We start from the raw sequence: 20119 nt of genomic DNA, 5'->3' as shown, positions 1-20119 counted from the left end.
TATCTATTCTCCAAGAAAATTTGTCATTAACGTGTTCAGCATATCGGGAGCTATATATGGTAAATATTTCAGATACATCCCAGATGTCAATATAACCGATAACCAATGGGTATGTCTGCCTACTAATACATAACGAATAACGAATATACAGAAAAACAAAACATAGGTTTTTTCTGAACAAAAACCGGGTAAAAGTCAAAAAGGACAATGAAAACGTGACAATATCGATTAGTAGCAATATTTTTGTGGATTCGCCATTTGATTTGACTGAAGACATGTAATCTCAAAACTAAGCTATAATAACGGCAAACAGAGATATAAAGCTATTTTCTCAAGCATCATAGGTGAAAACTCAAAAAATTCGCAAAAACATCGCGCGATATCTCAGAAACTTGACCTATGGGGAAAATTTCCTTTTGGGTTCTTAATATACTCACTAAGGGCTTTGATCTCCAGAAGGAATTTTCCACCGCACAGAAACCTTGTTGCACAGTGTTATCAAATTTAGACTCAATAATATGTACCATTGAAGGACATTTGATACCAAAGTAACCGATTTCTAAAATACATAACGATATATTCACATATTGTGTATGAAAATTACCTTTACGTAACCTTTACTTATATCGTTCTTAATTATGTGGTCAGGTCGATTTATAACTATTTTAATAAATCGTGGCTTCTTTCGTATAAACGAGGGAGAATTAAAACATGTTTTGGCTTTATTTTAAAGTGCTTACCGTGTTCTTTATTTACAATTTTTTTTCCATATAAATAATCAAATATTTGGAACGTAGCACGTCAAATACTTTTTAATACGTTGTCGTTCTTAATTATATGGCCGCCACTGTATATAGCGAGTCATAATGTCTCGGAACGTCCTCTCTGATACACGAACATCAGAAGGGTCTGGCAGATCTCTGAAGCGATGATTAGTTAACTCTCTGAAACTATGCCATGATTGATGAAAAGGCGGCGTTTAGATGAGATGTGAATCGGGCGATCTGCTAGTGGAGGCAATTAAGGGGATATACAGTGTTGGTCACACAATTAGCGCACCTCACTACCAACATTTATTTTGCCTAAAAAGACCTTCAAAAGTAGTTGTATTTAATAAAGTATTTGTACTAATATATTCTCAGTAGTATGCTTAAAGAATACAACGCAATACAGAAACTGAAACATAATTGTCAATTTTAATAACCTCCAAAATGTAAAAAATGTCCTAAATTCACTGGACACGTAATTAGCACACCTTAAAAGAATCACTAATATTGTGAATAGTTTCAATATTTTCGTCCATATTCAGTTTTAAATCCCTTTCGTTTGGGAATAAGTTCCAGTCTGCTAGTTATACTCTCCTGCAGTCTCCAAAATTTTAGTGTCAGAAGGGAATTATATGGGTACACCTTGGGTACCAAGGACTGATGGAAATGTCAGTTTTTTTAGTGTTTTTTATCGATTTGTTCATATGTAACAAACGCATTGAGGCAAGTAGTTAATAGAAACATCAAATAAAACATCATATTCTTGTTCATCTTTGTAAATTTGCGAATAGTGGGATGTACCCACCAGCAGTGTGCATCTGTAAAGTCCGCTTGACACAAAAATTTTCATTAAAAAACTGTAATATGATGCGTTGAGCTATTGATTTTATAAATACTTATCCATCTGGACTGAATTTTACCGATATGTCGTGATGTATGTCACGATAAACCTATGTTCATCTCTATGGGACCTACACAAATTTCAATAATTTTCTACACATAAGGCAAATGGGAGATAGTCTAGTGAGAACGCAAGGTAATAGGTTTCCCGGAGCTTAAAACGATTAAATTTGAAATCAATAATCCAGAAAACATTTATCTTCAATAGTATATGCCTACTTTTATGGATTTTAACCAATTTCAGCAAACCTCAAAATCCCTTATGGTCGGAAAGGGGTTATACCTTTAAACATACCCACGTGCCACGTGTTCATCTAGTGCTTAATTGACAGTTTTGTAATGATAGGTCCTTGGTGTTATTCAGACGTGTAATTTTGAATTACAAATGGTGTTATAAGTTGATTTTTCTTCACATAAGGGTGCATTTTATTGATCTTCTTTCTATAAACTCCTTCCAAATCGAAAATTTTCTTGAATGAATCATCGACCTTAAACACTTTTGGAAAAGTTTTTGCACGTTATATTTAAATTCGGTAATCGGTTAACAATTCCAATAATTTCCGATCCAATTGTACATTTGTTTTTAAAGTTTGGCGACTTTCGGACGTTTAAGTAATGTACACTTAAAATGGTCCGCTATTGGGATATATTTTGAGATTCCGGGGTGAAAAATTATTTTTTCTTTCAAAAAATGATTTGTTCAATACGTTTTGAATATGAATTAACATCAATATAAATTAATTTTTGTATATTAACTGAATTAAATTAAAAAATCTTATGGTGTGCTAATTAAATGTCCCCTTGATAATTTGGGCGTCTTCACAAAACTTTTATTTTCAAAAAACCACTGATAATACTATTCACTTATATCATTAAATCTGTTAAATACATTATAGAAAAGGATTTTGTTTACGAAAATATTTCAATTTGTCCTATCAAAACTCTTAGCTGACTGAAATCATTTTGCACCAAAGGGGTGTGCTAATTCTGTGACCAACACTGTAGTATAACCCAAGAGAAACGACGGGTTGCTAGATGACGTCATTTGTCACACCAGGTGACACGATGGTTATGTCTTGCGAACTGGGACACTACCCGCTAATTTTGATAAAGACAACCTCATTGACTGCGCAAAACGCAAACGACTGCGCTTAGTCGGCGCTGTGCACCTCTAGTCATTTCCGAGGACCGAATGCGACATATCATGATGCGCATTAAAGTCCCTCAAGACCAGACCTTCCAAAGCGGGCTAATGTCGGGCACGTAACCTGAGCTAAAGTTATTTATCGGCGGGATGTATAAGTTCAGTAACTCTAATTCGGCAGTTCCACAACTGACTGCTACCCCCTACATAGATTCCATGTACGGTCATTAGAGTCAGGCTTAAGTGAGATAGGTTTGTATTAAACAGACTGGTGCAATAGGAAAGATAAACTCCCACATCCACCCCTGGTGCGAGCCTTCCTCCTTGATTTTCTGCACCGCCGCGACCTTGATATTCTTCCGACGCATGAAATACACTTTTTATTCGATCTTACCTCGAAGTCCATTGCATTTAAATTGCAAAGAGGACGCATTTTCTGAAATTGGATCAGCAGCGGCTGGTGTTATATGCTGCGTGTGCGGCTGCAGTTGGGGGGACTGCTGGGGAGTCTCGTATTCTGATGACTGCGGCGACTCACTGGGGACTGTGTTCACGCAGCGCACAGCAACATAGTCCCAGTTGAAGTCTCTCACTTGGACAAGTGCAACCCCTTAGATACATCCACTACCGGCATCTATTGCATCCCACCGATTGAGTGTGGTGGATGCGGATGTAATAAACCGAGCACATTCATATTGGTTTTGGGTTTCCATATCGGTTCGGGTGCTGTGCGGTTCCGGGTGCAGGTCAATCCGTTATTGAAGAGCCCGCCAGCGTGCAGTTAGCTTTCGAGGTCTCTGTTAAAACGCAATACTTTTATCTCCCGAAATCCCATAAAATCTCGCCCGTCAAAGATTTTATTTTTCGTTGTGTTAAAGATTTTATTTGTATAGACTGTGTATCTTGGGCTCACTGTGCGTGATACCTGTTCTTCTTTCAACTACCTCATGTGGGTAGTTACAAAAATCTCATCTCAGCCTTACAATCTTCATCACAATTCACGTAGTCGTCGGGTGCTTATAGAAAAGTAGTTAAGCGGGACAGTTTGAACTCATTTATATGAAAAAAAAACTTTGGGGATTCAGGAAATTAAACGGAAAAGGCAGTTAAGCAGAGATGTAAATAAGCGGGGTGCAGTGTATTCGCTAAAAAAATAGCTTTTTTTCTTCCTTTTTAAAATTAGAGATCATATTTTGCCAATTTGAGATATTTATTTTTTTTTTAATTTTCTTCATCGTATAGTTAAGACCGAAACTAACTCCCTCCCAATTGTCTTTGTGCCAATTCGTAATTTCCGAATTTTTTGTGTCAGCACATGCAAATTATTCTGGTTTGTGACTTTTGATTGCTAGTAATTTCATTACATTACATTGTAGACATTTGAAACTTTGTAATTTTACAGCTGCGAATGTGTCATTAACAAAACAACTCTGGAGATGACAAATGGATGACATGATGATATCAACATCCATTTACATATACATATACGCCGTGTTATTGTTAGTAAATAAAATTACTTTCTTTATACTTTGGAGAATACTAACAAGGGATAGGAGATGTTGTCTCAAGGACAATTTTCATTCAGGACATTGTATTCTCTATGGCATTTAAAGTTTTATTTTTATTACCGTGGCAAAAAAGTTTTCAACTTAAGATATTGGGAATATACATAATTTTCTTTTGCCAGAAGGCACATACATAGTTATGGCCGGTTAGATAAAACGTTGATGGGAAGGATGATCAGGTAGTAAGGTGAGGGAGAGAATGTTATCATCACATCTTTGAACATACATTTCAGACAATAATTGAATTTTTGTGTGCTCCGAAATAATGATTAATGTCAACCTTATTTTGATAAATTGGAAATATATACACAAATATTTGTTTCATGTCCACTTGAATAATTCGTATCGGGTATCATCAGGTGATGTCATGACAACCACTTAACATTTCTACAATATTTGCTGTTCGTTTGTAAGCTAAGTTAGTTGTAGAGATGATCTGATGACTTTATCAAAAGGTTCTAATTACCGCAAATATTTAGCGAACTCATAAAATGTATAGATGTGTTAATCGCAAATAGTAAATATGTATATGTGAAGTCCATTATTATATATAAACTATGTACGTACATATGTATGTAGGTATGATTGAAAGTAATGATCGCATTAAATAGTCCGAGGCGATTTCAATTAGATACTTTATTCAGTTAATTTAATCTGCACTAGTTTTTATGCTTATGATTATTATTTATGGTTACGATAATTGTGTTCTTTTTGGGTGAGTTCGTAAAGAAAAGCATTAACCTGAATATGTTGCGATAGTTTGATTCTCTTAACACATTTTTTGAGTTACCGACAAAAATCGGTAAAATTAAATGCAAAATTATGATCGTACAATCATCCTCATGCCGTATGATCTCTATGTCGTCTAGAGGGTATGAAAATTCAGAAAGGTAGAGGATGAACTGTTCCGGAGATATCACCACACATATACACCTTTTTCAGATATAATTCGAATCATTTTAGTTGTAATTCGAGAATTCCATTTGTAATTTGAAACATTTCAATTGTAATTCGAAATTTCCATTTGTAATTTGAAACATTTCAATTGTAATTCGAATTATTCAATTTGCAATTCAAATGTATCCATTTGTAATTCGAATTATTCCATTCGAATTCGAATAATTTTATTTGTAATTCGAATTATTCCATTTGTTATTCGAATTATTTTATTTGTAATTCTAATTGTTTTATTTGTGATTTGAATTATATCATTTGTAATTCGAATTTTTTTGTTTAAAATTTCAAATGAAATAATTCGAATTACAAATAGAGTAATGTGAATTGCAAATGGAATAATTCGAATTTCAAATTGAATAATTCTAATTGCAAATGGAATAATTCGAATTGCAAATGGAATAATTCGAATTACAAAGGGAATAATTCGAATAACAATTAAATTGATTCGAATTACAAACGGAATAATCGAATTACAATTAAAATTTTACGAATTACAACTGGAATGTTTCGAATTACATCTGAACAAGTAAAAAAGTATCAGTCGGCTTTGCCGACAGGGATATACCCTCAGCCTGTGTATATTGAAACAATTTTTTCACAAAAAACGCATGTATTTAGGGAGTTTTAAAAATTTTGGGCGTTTGAACTGACAAAAATGTTGATTAGGATTAAAAGTTTTGCGGAGGAGATACTAAAAAAATGGATCTCCAGCCACTACATATGGTACCATAGGGGTTTTTTACAACTGCTCAAGAAGTATGGACTTGCCCCTGAAAAAGCTTTTACCATCGCAATTGAGGCAGCGAATGCAAGTTGCTTCAACAAAAATCAAAGTGATTCGAAAGCAGGTCTTAAAGTGAACATGTATCCGACATTTTGTGTGGGAGCTACCGGATGAAGTGGACAAATATAGTCCATATTTGAACCTGATCTATATCTGGTAGATATATTAAGATGTCTAAAGTATGGTCCAATTCGGCCACTCTCTTCAAGAGTTATCGTACGCACAATTTTTCCGAACATTTTTGAACTTTTGTGGGGGAGGTACCTGAAGGAGTGGACCGATATGGCTTATCTTCGAACTTAAACTATGTTTGGACAAAATATTACTAAGGCCAAACTTTGGACCGAATCGGCAGACCTGTTCGAGAGTTATTTTGCCCTGCAACCTCCTCACACGGTGTCATAGGGGTTTTTTGCAACTTTCAGGCTATTTTCTCAGGAAGTATGGACTTGCCCCTGATGAAACTTATACCGTCGTATGGAGGGCAGTGAATACAAGTTGCTAAAGCAAAAATCAAAGCGATTCGAGAGATGTTCCTAAACTGAACTTTTCCAAAATTTTGTGTGGGAGGTACCCGACGGAGTGGACCGATTGAGTCCATATTAAAACCTGATCTAAGTCTGGTACACGCTCCACGATGGGCAAAGTATGGACCAAATCGGTTACACCCTTCAAGAGTTATCGTGCGTACAAATTTTCCGAACATTTTCGAACTTTTGTGGGGGAGGTACCGGAAGGAGTGGACCGATATAGCTCATCTTCGAACTTAAACTAAGTTTGGACAAAATATTACGAAAGCCAAAATGTTAACCGAATCGGTTCATCCCTTCGAGAGTTATCGTGCGCTCCAGCCAGCCAGACAGACAGACAGACGGACGGACATTGCTCAATCGACTCCAAATTGTCTGAAACACATTCGTCCAAACATACTTGGGGTCTAAAACCATTATTTCGATGAGGCACATTTTGCCCGTATGAAAGTGTATATACCCTTCATAGCCTAAAGGCTGAGGGTATAAAAAGCACAAAAAATCGTATTAACTAAAATTGTCGGATTTAAATCCTCATATAGCAAAAAGTACTTCACGTATTAGTACCAAAATTCAGATTCTTTTTAATTAATATGTTTTCTATCACTCCCCATCAATAAATTTGTTCAACGAAGTATTTAGTTTTTACCATTTTTTGCCACGGTCGTGACACTGTGTGACGCGTCGTCGTTTTAAGGAATTTTTAAGATATTTGGCCCATTTTACCACCGAATCGGTTGTAATTTGGTACTTTGTGTCTCCAGAGGCCAAAAAATATTCCTACGAAAGTTGGGTTATATAGGTCCACGTTTTGGTATAGCCCCCATATAAAGTACGCGTCATTTTAATATATTTTGAATGTATTAGACCCATTTGACCACAGAATTGGTTGTAATTTGGTATTTTGTGTCTTCAGAGGCCAGAAAACATTCCTACCAAAGTTGGGTTATATAGGTCCACGTTTTGGTATAGCCCCCACATAAAGCCCTTTATAAAGTACGCGTCATTTTAATATATTTTGAATGTATTAGACCCACTTAACTAAAGAATCGGTTTTAACTTTGTATTTTGTGTTTCTAGAGGCTAAGAAACATTTCTACCATAAAATGTTTATATAGGTCCACGTGTTGATATAGCCCCCATAATACAATATCTCCTGATTTTCGATATTTTGAACGTTTTAGCCTCATTATCACACCGAGATGGCTGAAATTTGGTATTTAGTCTTCTTTAGGCGTATAAAACTTTCACCCAGAAATTTGTAGGTATAGGTCTACGCCATCATATAGCCCCCATAAAACGGTACCTTCCGAATTTCGGTATTTTGAAGGTTGTGGCCACATTAATCCACCGAAATGGCTGAAATTTGTGGTGGAAGGTATAAAAAGTTCGGCCCGACCGAACTTAACGCTTTTCTTACTTGTTTATCTTTGGCTTTTTGTGAAGGTCGAATGTATCGGCGATGTTTCTCCCTTACCACTTTCCTCCGCCAATGCTTCCTGTCTAAGAAGTAATGACTTTCCGGATTTGTCCGACGCTAACAAGTCCGATGCAATAGAACAGGTCGGTTCAGCAGCCTTTCCAGCTGGTCGGATGCCATATCATGACATGGAGATGAAACATGGATCACTGTTGTTGTAGCAACGAAAATATGTTCGTACGTAAAATTTTTTCAGTTATCTTGTTCCTACTTCTGATCTTGTCACAAATAACTGTGGTTTATCTTGAAGTATTTAGTGGCCGGAATCCGAACACTATCGACCAATATATTCAGAGAGCCTCATTTCAGGCGTCCAGAAGGATTTAGCGACTGATATTTTCATATTCCTCAGATAGAAGATCTGCCCTGTCGACAATAGGACCCGACGCCACGATCGTACAATCATCCTCATGCCGTACGATCTCTATGTTGTCTGGAGGGTTAGGAAAATCAAAAAAGTAGAAGTTGAACTGTTCCGGAGATACCACCCTCTCTTGGGGAACTATCTGTTATTTTTGAATTCCATAAACGCCTGGCGACCATACATATAGTTTATTACCGAACGTTTCAAACACGGCTGGAGGAAAGTCTTGGTTAATGGTATCGAAAGCTTTCGATAGTTCACACGGCCTACACTGGTTCAGTCCTCGACTGATATGTGTGGATATTGGCGTGCAATGCTGTTGAGCTGCTGTGCATTTTCTGGAATCCATGCTGATGTTGGGCAACTGGAAAAACTGCCAGCGGAACCACCCTGCCAGCTTTCCAGCCTTCTGGTACAATATGAGTGGTAAGAGTTACTCTTACGCCTTTGAAAAAATAGTCGTTCTATCATCCTTCTTTCCCAGATGATTCGAAAGTAATCTAACCGTTGCACAATTTACTAAAGCTTCAGCTGGTCTAGCCATTTTACCTTCTAGAGTGAGGCCTGTAACTCTTGAGTCTTCAGGGTTCGCACGACGAAGCTAATTGCTAGACCCGTAGCCTGTGCTGAAAACCATTGACATGATTTCGGGTATTTAATCGGCGTGTATGCAGCGAGCGGCTGCAGCAGCAATGACCAAATTCTCTCAGCTACCCGAGGATTTGAGGAAATGGACAGTTCTCTGAAGCGGTAATTGATAAATTCTCAGAATCCTTGCCAATAACAAAAGTACGGCGGTCACAGGTTATGAAGTCGGATGGTCTGTTAAGGGAGACGATGATCAGAAGATGGTCTGAGTCAAGCGAAATGACGGGTTGCCACGACACGTTATTTTACAGATTAGGAGCCACAATGATGATGTCTGACGATCTGTGGCAATCTACTCTCTATCAATTTGCATTGTACCCCTCTTGTCATTACCTAGGAATGAATGCCAAAGCTCATGGTGAGCATTAAAGTCCCCTAGCATGAGACGGTTATATCCCTCCAATAGCGAACCATGTCGGACATATAACGAAAGGCATCGGCGGTATGTACACATTCAGCAACTACTACTTCGGCAGTCCCACACGTTGCTGCTACCCCCGTACATTCACTACAGTCAAGCTCAAACGAGATAGGTCTGTACTGGACAGACTGGTATATAAGGAAGGCAAGTCTTCCTCCTCCACTTCTTCTACGATCCTTCCGCAAAACGTTGTAACCATCGCAATGTTGCAAGCTAAAGGTGACGGTGAGCTTTTTTCCCGGATCGATTCATTAAGTCTACGATTTCGCTGAGATCGCTACACTTGAATTCCACGAATGATATATTTTTTGTGCAGCGGAACAACAAATGTGGTGTTAGGTGCAGCGTTTGTTGTTAAGGCGGAGACTGCGGGGGTGTCTCGCATCGGGGAATGATGCAACTTGGGGTGTTGTTATTCAGTGCCCCGGAAACGCATAATTCATGCAATTCAACTACAACGGTCTCAGCTCTGGCGCAGCAATATAACTCCTATCGCAGTAATCCTGGAGGAGACTAAGACCTGAACAGCCACTGAAGTGCTGCACCCATTCCCTACATCCATTACATCTCACCGAAGCTGACATATGGTGGATGCGGATCTGGCAAGCGGAAAAGATCCATAGCGTGGTGTTCTTTTCCATCTCGGTGCGGACCAAATTACACCGGAGCAGGCATTCCGAGATATTTTGTCACTTCCATGGTGAAAAAATATACAAACACATAATTCTTGAGGTAATGGCCTCTGGTCGCAGATTCCTCCGAGTCAATCCGGTGCATAGAACAAGTCGTCGTTGTTGTTGTAACAGTGTTTATTATTATGTTTGTATGTTCATTCTTCTGTTCAATGTGGCTCTGGGTCTATCTCCAGTTCCTGGAAAGTGGCTGCCTCGTTGGGATGTAACCACTGATCCACTGGAGTTAGATGAGTAGGTTTGGCGGGGCAGTTGAAAAGGTGTTTTGTGTCGTGCGGGCCCATGCCGCATACTAGGCACATGTCTTGCACGGCGCGGTCGATTCGGTCGACAGTGTACATGTGTTTGTACCAGTCGCCGTGGGATTGATCACTGTTGTGTCCATACCTTTATCCTCTTGCGTATATTATAAATTATGCCAAATGTCGTCCTGGAAGCCATCTTCCCGGAGACTTTGAGGGACTTTCTCCTCGATGAATTTAATGAGCACTCTGATCTGTCTGTTTAACTGTCATTTAAGTCGTTTACTTTCGGGATATGGTCTCCGCCCATAACTGCAGATAAATTATGTGTATATCCAAAATAATAATAATTAATTGTTGTCTTTCTTTCTATTCCAGGTGGCGAGGCAGTATTTACAAATTAGTATGGCTGGACTTGGTAGCCTTTCTTTTTCTCTACTATTTATTAAATATGATTTATCGATTCGCCTTAAATGCCGAACAAAAAATGTAAGTAAAAGAAGAATCCGCATAAAAGAGAGTATTCGACTTCATCTCACATGTTTTTCCTTTTCTCTTCTTTTTTGCAGAATGTTCGAAGCTATTGCACAGTATTGCTACAATTACAGTGATCTCATACCCCTGTCCTTTGTATTGGGCTTTTATGTATCGATTGTGATGACCCGCTGGTGGAATCAATACACCAGTATACCCTGGCCTGATCCCATAGCGGTCTTTGTTAGTGCAAATATACATGGACAGGATGAACGTGGTCGTATGGTGCGTCGTACCATAATGCGTTATGTCTGCCTCTGTCTGACAATGGTTATGACGAACATATCGCCACGTGTGAAAAAACGCTTTCCGAATTTATCGAATTTCGTTGAGGCTGGCCTACTGATCGAGAACGAAAAGAACATTATTGAGAGTATGAATAAGGGCTTTCCCCGACATTCAAAGCATTGGTTACCAATCGTATGGGCTGCCAGTATTGTAACAAGGGCACGTAAAGAGGGTCGCATACGTGATGATTTTGCGGTAAAGACGATAATCGATGAGCTGAATAAGTTTCGGGGACAGTGTGGTCTGTTAATATCGTACGATACAATAAGTGTGCCATTGGTCTACACCCAGGTGGTGACATTGGCAGTGTATTCGTTCTTTTTGTGCTCGGTCATGGGTCAGCAGTGGACGGAAAATAAAGTTGTGGCCAATAGTAATTATTTGAATAAGGTTGATTTGTATTTCCCGGTATTTACGACGCTGCAATTTTTCTTCTACATGGGATGGTTGAAAGTGGCCGAATCGTTGATCAATCCATTTGGTGAGGATGATGATGATTTTGAGGTGAGTGGAAAGAGAGCGAGATGGTAATATTTAAAATAAATAAATCTTTATATATTTTAGGTCAATTGGATGGTGGATCGCAATCTCCAGGTATCCTACCTAATTGTAGACGAAATGCACCACGAACATCCTGAGTTGTTAAAAGATCAATACTGGGATGAAGTGTTTCCCAATGAGCTGCCCTACACCATTGCTTCGGAGAGGTTCCGCGAAGAACATCCCGAACCCTCAACGGCCAAAATTGAGGTCTCCAAAACTGCGGCCATGCCCACAGTTATGTCCAGTGTTCGCATCGATGACATGGTTGGTAATCAAACAGAATCAAATCCCGGTTCCCCAACAACTGTGCAGGCAGTTCACTATAAATTCCCCAATCAAGATGAGGAGGTTAGAATCAAATTGGCAATCTGGTCTAAACGAATTTCAATTCAACTCTGGAATTGGCCAATCATATTAAATTATATATATATGCTTTCCAAAACAAAAAAACGAAAAGCCTTTTTTGTACCCCCTTTCCACCAAAACCAAACAAAAACAAACATGCATTCTCCTATCCAATGTGTAACTGGAATACTGTGTTTACACTTCTTGTAATAATTTTCCTTAAGCATTAATCTTTTAAATGTAACATAAGGTGAATGAATTGAATTGGCTGGTGGGTACAAAATGTTCTCTAATACTCTCTATTCCCTCCCTTTACTAACAATAAGTTATGGGATTTTTCAAAAACAAAAAAAAATGGGATTATTTGGGGCACTTTGTGAAAGTCGAAGGACCAAATTTCTTGACGACTTCAACATACTCCAATATTTGCAACAAAAAATAAGAAAAAAACTAACATTTGATTCTAATGATTGCCTCAATAATGCTTTAATGGTATGCACGCTTTTCCTTCCTTCTTCCTGTTTTTTTAGTTCCCCACCACAGGCATGGTGTCTCTAACCTCACTTGCACCTCCAAAACAAAGCACATTTTCTTTGTACAACTGCACAGCACGATTGTAAACCTTTGTATATTTATTTTGAATTTTTCAGGCTCAGTTTTTATCATCTTCAAAGGTCTGAAATCGAAAAAAATATTTAAAAAGAAGTTTAAAAATATTGTTCCAAGATTAGAAAAATATAAAAGCAATATATCGTGTCTTTTTTGGTCCAACTGAAGATCATTTGAAGATGGTGAAAATTGGGCGTTTTACTACTTTACATGCTAATTTTACACGGTATCGGATCATTGCTTTTCATGGGGCAGAAGAAAACTTAAGGGCTTACTGGAAGGACCATTTGTATCATTATAAAAAATTTTGCAACACATTTCATTAATCAATTACTCCCTCCATCTTCTCAGACCTTTGTTAACCTTCTCACTACATTCACTTTTACTAATCACCCATCATCGATAGCTTTAAATAAACATATTTATTCTTGCAGCTTCTGGGACAGAGCTAATATTTCGATAAATATTTAAATCGCACACCATAAACCGAATGAAAACATATGCATGTTGCTCTTTCCATACTTTTGCTTGATGTATATGTATTGTACATATATGGGGTCCTATATGCATTGATAACAAGTGGAATGTTCGACGGGAAATAACTTTTTATAACTTTTACCCTGATGTCAAATAGATTTATATGGTGCTATATCAATACGTTGGGAGAAGTCTCTCTTAACTTGTATAAAATCAATTCTGCTATACGCCAGTGAAAGCTGCCTTGTATCTAACACCATCACATAAAGTACAAAACTGGTATTTATATACATACGCCTCAGGATAAGTAACATAGAGCTGTGTAATTTCTCCGAACCGCGACCCATACAAAATCAGATTAAACACAGGAGATGGATTTGCCACACCTTAAGAAAAAATGTTCATAGCATAACCATGATGACACTTGAATGGAATCCTCAAGGATCACGAAAGAAACCCTGGCGACAAACAATAACCCAGGAACTAAGACAAAACAACTTTACATGTGTACATTAAAAAACAACGGCAACTAATCGTGTAAGATGGCGATGCTTTGTGGAAGCGCCAAAAGCAGTAACAGGAACAAAATTCCAAACTGTGAAACCCACCACGTTCCTAATTCTCGGAGTTTAAAAGCCGTCCTCGCAGCTTGAAATTCGACCATGATATCCATAGGTTGGAGATCCAGAATAACGTCCAAAGCATCAGGATGATCAGAATTGAAACAGACCTTTGAACACTTGATAGTGAGGTCAATTGCAAAAAAAAAATGTTCATAGCATAACCAGAATGGTGCTTGAAATGAATCCAAACGGTCACAAAATAGAGGGCGAAAGAGAAACACCTGGTTACAAAAAATAACACAAGAACTAAGACAACAAGAAAGGAAAGATGCCAAAACAACAGCAATTAATCGTGTAAAATGGCGTCCTTTGTGGAAGTCCTATGGCTACCGAGAGGAGTAATTGGAACAAATATCCATATATCAAAAAATATCCAAAAAGTACCTCAGGAAACAAATTAGAGACAGTTCGGTGGAAACCTTATAAAATTCGCCAAAAGCTTCAAATCTGGAGGAGTGGTTATATGTAGGCTTTACCAAATAACTGTATAACTCATATTTGTCTGTGCTCTACCCAAGAGCAACACCCAACAACGACTTTGGTTCGTTACCACGATAATTATATATATACAAGGTTGCGCAAAAGTAATCTTCCGAAGTTTTTTGGCTGTAATTTGATATCAGATAAATGACCGCCGCCACAGTTTATTGTCATTTGAGCCCTTTTTATGGCATTTTACATCACTTTGGCCAAAACTTCCGGCGATAGGTCCAAACATTCTTGGCGGATATTGTCTTTAAGAGCTGAAAGAGTCTGAGGCTTGTTGACATAAACTCGCGACTTCAAAAAGCCCCACAAAAAGAAGTCTGGAGCGCCTCATCACTCATGATTATTTTTATACCCTCAGCATTTATGCTAACGAGGGTATATACACTTTCATACGGGCAAAATGTGCCTCATCGAAATAATGGTTTTAGACCCCAAGTATGTTTGGACGAAATGTGTTTCAGACAATTTGGAGTCGATTGAGCAATGTCCGTCTGTCTGGCTGGCTGGAGCGCACGATAACTCTCGAACGGATGAACCGATTCGGTTCAAATTTTGGTTTTCGTAATATTTTGCCCAAACTTAGTTTAAATTCGAAGATGAGCTACATCGGTCCACTCCTTCCGGTACCTCCCCCACAAAAGTTCGAAAATGTTCGGAAAATTTGTGCGCACGATAACTCTTGAAGGGAGTAACCGATTTGGTCCATACTTTGCCCTCGTGGAGCGTGTACCAGACTTACATCAGGTTTTAATATGGACTCAATCGGTCCACTCCGTCGGGTACCTTCCACACAAAAATTTGGAAAAGTTCCGTTTAGGACCATCTCTCGAATCGCTTTGATTTTTGCTTTAGCAACTTGTATTCACTGCCCTCCATACGGCGGTATAAGTTTCATCAGGGGCAAGTCCATACTTCCTGAGAAAATAGCCTGAAAGTTGCAAAAAAACCCCTATGACACCGTGTGAGGAGGTTGGATGGCAAAATAACTCTCGAACAGGTCTGCCGATTCGGTCCAAAGTTTGGCCTTAGTAATATTTTGTCCAAACATAGTTTAAGTTCGAAGATAAGCCATATCGGTCCACTCCGAACCACAAAAGTTCAAAAATGTTCGGAAAAATTGTTCGTACGATAACTCTTGAAGTGGGTGGCCGAATTGGTCCATACTTTACACATTCTAATATATCTACCAGATATAGATCAGATTCAAATATGGACTATATTTGTCAACTCCATCCGGTACCTCCCACACAAAATTTCGGATACATGTTCACTTTAAGATCTGCTCTCGAATCACTTTGATTGTTGTTGAAGCAACTTGCATTCGCTGCCTCAATTGCGATGGTAAAAGTTGTTTCAGGGGCAAGTCCATACTTCTTGAGCAAACATCCCTGAAGTTGTAAAAAACCCCTATGGAACCATATGCAGTGGCTGGAGATCCATTCTTTTTAGTATCTTTTCCGCAAAACTTTTGATCTTTAATCCTAATCAACATTTTTGTCAGTTCAAACGCCCAAAATACATGCATTTTTTGGGAAAAAATTGCTTCAATATACACAGGCTGAGGGTATATCTCTGTCGGCAAAGCCGACTGATACTTTTTTACTTGTTGATGAAAAATCATCTTACTCTTGGTGGTGATTAAGGATGGATTGATCGTATGTTAGACGCGAATGGTGGTCAGCGTTTAACAGCTGATGCACCGTCTAGACTTTGTACGGAAACATCTTCAAATACCGTACCAAAATTCGCTGTAAAGACAGTCAACTGATACCCATTTGCGTGGCACGTCGTCTGGTCTATGTCGAAGGCGCTTCCGTGACATCCTCGGCTACATCAGGAATATTCTCTGCAGAACGGATACTCCGGGGTCTGCCATGCCTGACAGCATCTCGTGTTGTGCCAGTCTCTTCGAAGCGAGCGTCTAAACGTCTGCGACGAAATTCACGTTGTGCCAAAGTCACCGACCGATTATTGATCAAATAAATAGTCACCAATATTCCGCGTTCTGGAGCAGTGTAGCGTAACATTGTTTATCAACGTGTATTTCGCATGTGTTTACTACAAAAATGTCAAAACAGAACTGACATTAGGGGCCAATCGCAACAATTTTTGCATTTTCTGATAGGAAGATTACTTTTGCGCCACCTTGTATATATATCCTGAAACGACCCGAGATCCACTCGGCTTGGGGTTGGCAACTTTGGAAATGCCGAGATTTTTCCTTGCAGGATTAGTAAATTATATAAGCTTTACTGTTAATTTTAGTAATACATGCCGGCTTCGAACAAAATAACGGTAATGACATTTGATTTTTGATTCCTTGTGCCACATCCGTAAGATGTAATATTTGCAACAACTGGTATTACGTAAGGAGTAGACACGGCGGTCGGTTCTATGCATCGGGTTGACTCGAAGGAATCTTCTACCAGGAGCTGTCACCTCAACAATGTTGTGTTTGTGTTCGTATATTTTTTCTCAGCGGTAGTGGCAGTATATCCCGGAATGTCTGCTCCAAGCTCTTCCGATTGCTGCTCTGGGCATAGCCACCTCCATGACTACTGCAATATGTGTTATGTTGCTGCTTGCTGCGCCAGATCATCTCCCATCGTTGTCAGTTTCATCGTCGACGTCGGAATAAGAGACACCCTCACGGCCTCCTTAACAACCACAAACGCAGCATCTTACACATGTAGTTTTTCATCGCCCGGAAACGGAAGGATCGTATAAAAGCGGAGGTGGAGGACTTTCGTATACACCAGTCTGTCCAGTACAGACCCATCTAAGCTTGACTCTAGTGACCCGTACATTGAATGTATGGGGAACTGCCGAGGTAGAGTTGCTCAACGTATATATCCCGCCGATTAATAGCTGTACTGTCGGTTATATGCCAAATATTAGAACTCTTTTGGAAGGTCATAACTGACTGGTCTTAGGGGACTTTACGTTTTGCTCGGTCAAAAAGGACGCCCCCACCAGAATTAGCGGAGAGTGTTACAGTTCGCCAGACATAACAATTGTGTCACCTGGTCCGACAAATGACGTCAACTGGCAACCAGTTTTCTCTTGGATCAGACCATCTCCACATATTCGTCTTTATCAGCAGACCACCCGAATTCGTCACCTCTGAACGCCACACTTTCGCCAATCATGGGAAAGCTAATTGGCCGAATTTTATAGAGTTCAGGAGCAACCGGCTTAGGGAACTGCCCAACCCATTTGATGATCTGGTAGCAGAAATTATTTTCATCAACCAAATACCCGAAGTGAGGCGACGGGACGCTGGCCGGAACACGTGTGTCGTGTGGTTCCGGTTCAATCTGGTGATAAATAACCCGCCGTCGGGGGTCTGAACCAGCCGTTGCTGATCCAATCCCTGAGAATGCATCCTTTTTTGTAATTTAATTGCAATGGACTACGAGGTAGTTACGAGGAAATCGTAAACTTTATAAGTCGGAAGAATATCAATATTGTGGTGGTTATAACTTACTGGAGAGGGATCACACGTAAAGTGGAGACGGGGGACAACCTTTCCTCTTCTACCAGTGTGTTCAATCCAGACCTATCTCGCTTGAGCCTAGCTCTAATGATCCGTCTATGCATTGTGGAACTGCTGAGCTAGAGTTGCTCAACGTATACATCCCGCCGATTAATAGCTGAACTGTCGGCCAAACATTAGCCCGCTTTTGGAAGGTCATAACCGATTTTAATGTTCATCATGAGTTGTGGCATTCCTAGATAATGATCACATGGATACAGCGCAGTCTGAGCAGATTGATACCTCTATGTTTTGCACGGTCAATGAAGAAACCCCTACCAGAATTAGCGGAGAGTACCTTAGCTCAACAAACATAGCCACTTCTTTGACAATCACACTGCAGCGGATCTTTGTACCGCATTGCCCCGATCCCAAAGCGTTTCGGCCAGCGGACGCCAACCCAGCTACAACAAATAGCATCGGCTGGCAGCGCCGCACTTTTATTAATCATGAGAAACCTAATTGCACTAATTTCAGAGAGTTCTCGAATCACCGCTTCAGATAACTGTCCAACCCTCCTGATGTTCCGAATAGCAGAAAGGATGTTTCGGGACATCATTACAACTGCAGCCGGTCGCTATATAGCTGCTGTTCGAATACCCGAAGTGAGACCTAATTTCCAAGCAGAGCGGGGGCCTAACAAATGAGCATATGATGAGCTACATCAAGCCAATCGTATTGACACTCTTGTTAGCAGGTTGGTCGGTGATCAGAACAGAACAAGTGGCTATATCATCTGAAGAGTTGCAACATTGGAGCCGAATAAGTTCGTTCAGTCATTCTCGAACCCTGGATAGAAGGTAGATAGGACTTCAGTCACATTTGGCGACGTTACGCTGGCTTGTCCGAAGAGGTGAACACGTTATTTTAATCGACACTTTGTCGAGCACTTCTGGAATGACAGTGTGAAGAGAAGTGGAATAACTACCACAACGGATTTTGACAGAAGTTGAGAAAATGGACAGAGTGATGCTCCTTCTACTGAAGCCAGACAAGGACGTCAGCAAAGGTGAATCGTACAGGCCGTTTTCACTTTTGTCACCCGTATCAAAGACTCTTGAGGCTTCTTCCCCAGCATCAGAAATAGCTATACAGTCGTCGATCATCAGTATGGTTTCAGTAAGGAGTACAGCGCTCAAAGACATCTGTACAAATATTAAACGAGGCCCTAACCCTCAGCCAAACAAAACAGCGGTAGAACAGTGGTGGTGGCACTCGAGTAATCATAAGCATTTGTTACGTTAGCACAGGCTACCGATCGGTCAAGTTAAAAACGTTGAAAAATCTATTATATGTTTGGGCGCCAGTTGTACGTGTAATTCAGGTATAAGAAATCGAAGCGCCGTATAGTGAAACAAGAAGTTCACCAAGGTAGAGTGATACCTCAGGAATTGTTTAACCTCAACCTTTCTATATTCCAGCTCTTCCAGACGTATGCGGGTAATTTTACGATCTTTGCGCCGCCGGGTACCTTCCCTGATGTTATTTGTGAAAAGCTGAACTCTTATTTATTCGATCTTACCACCTTTTTTGTGCGAGGAGCATTCAATTATCTGCCGGTAAGACTACGACCACTCTGTTCACCACACGGACTGCGGAGATGAGAACTGAATTGAATAATCTATTGATGCTATAAGAATTCCAAGATGATTCTATCGGTAACATTCGGCAGAATGTTCATGTCGTCCACGGATGCCCCAGCAAAAAGTCGAGATGAATGAACAAGGTACTCAGGTCCCTTGCCGGCAGCACATGGGTGTAGAATAATACCACACACAAAAGAATCGTCGGTTTGTGGTAACCTATGCGAAAATAAGTGCAACGTGATAAAACAGTATTCAAACCTTTCAAAACGACCTGAGAACTACAACAGGGTACCTCCTCATGTCTTCAGTGGACCAATTGCATGAGGAGACGAGGATTTTTTCAATGCAGCAAGACAATGACATGCTCTTGTTGTAGTACTTGCTCGAGTGTTTTCTTGAGAGTCATCCCAATTACCATATGGTGGATAGGACTGCCCCACCCAGACATGTCAGATGGGGTCTACAAAGAGAGAGCCCTTATCCAAGCCTATCAAGCAGGTTTGGATAGCATCTTGTGAATGCAGTCCTCGGAGAACATCCCCATCTATCGCAGCTGAGGAGCGTCAGCTGCCACCACACACCAAACTAGTTTTGGC

The 20119-nt window shown here is 39.7% G+C and overlaps 1 protein-coding gene across 6 annotated transcripts in view; it reads left to right on the top strand.

The window, feature by feature from the left end:
• Best1 (bestrophin 1) overlaps window positions 1-20119 on the top strand; it is a 99339-nt gene that overhangs the window by 66998 nt on the left and 12222 nt on the right. For 3 of the 6 annotated variants that reach the window (XM_073961365.1, XM_073961366.1, XM_073961364.1), the window contains 3 exons: window positions 10873-10983; window positions 11064-11820; window positions 11881-12123. In XM_073961365.1, the coding sequence (XP_073817466.1) occupies window positions 10873-10983; window positions 11064-11820; window positions 11881-12123 (1111 nt within the window). Of the gene's footprint in view, window positions 1-10872; window positions 10984-11063; window positions 11821-11880; window positions 12208-20119 lie in introns of all 6 variants that reach the window. The other 3 variants (XM_073961362.1, XM_073961361.1, XM_073961363.1) reach the window with 1 other exon arrangement.

This window comes from Musca autumnalis, unplaced genomic scaffold (genome assembly GCF_047663935.1).
Source record: "Musca autumnalis isolate F117 unplaced genomic scaffold, ASM4766393v1 scaffold_1, whole genome shotgun sequence".
Taxonomy (NCBI): domain Eukaryota; kingdom Metazoa; phylum Arthropoda; class Insecta; order Diptera; family Muscidae; genus Musca; species Musca autumnalis.
Note: the sequence above shows the minus strand (reverse complement) of the source record. Positions and strands in the feature narration are given on the sequence as shown.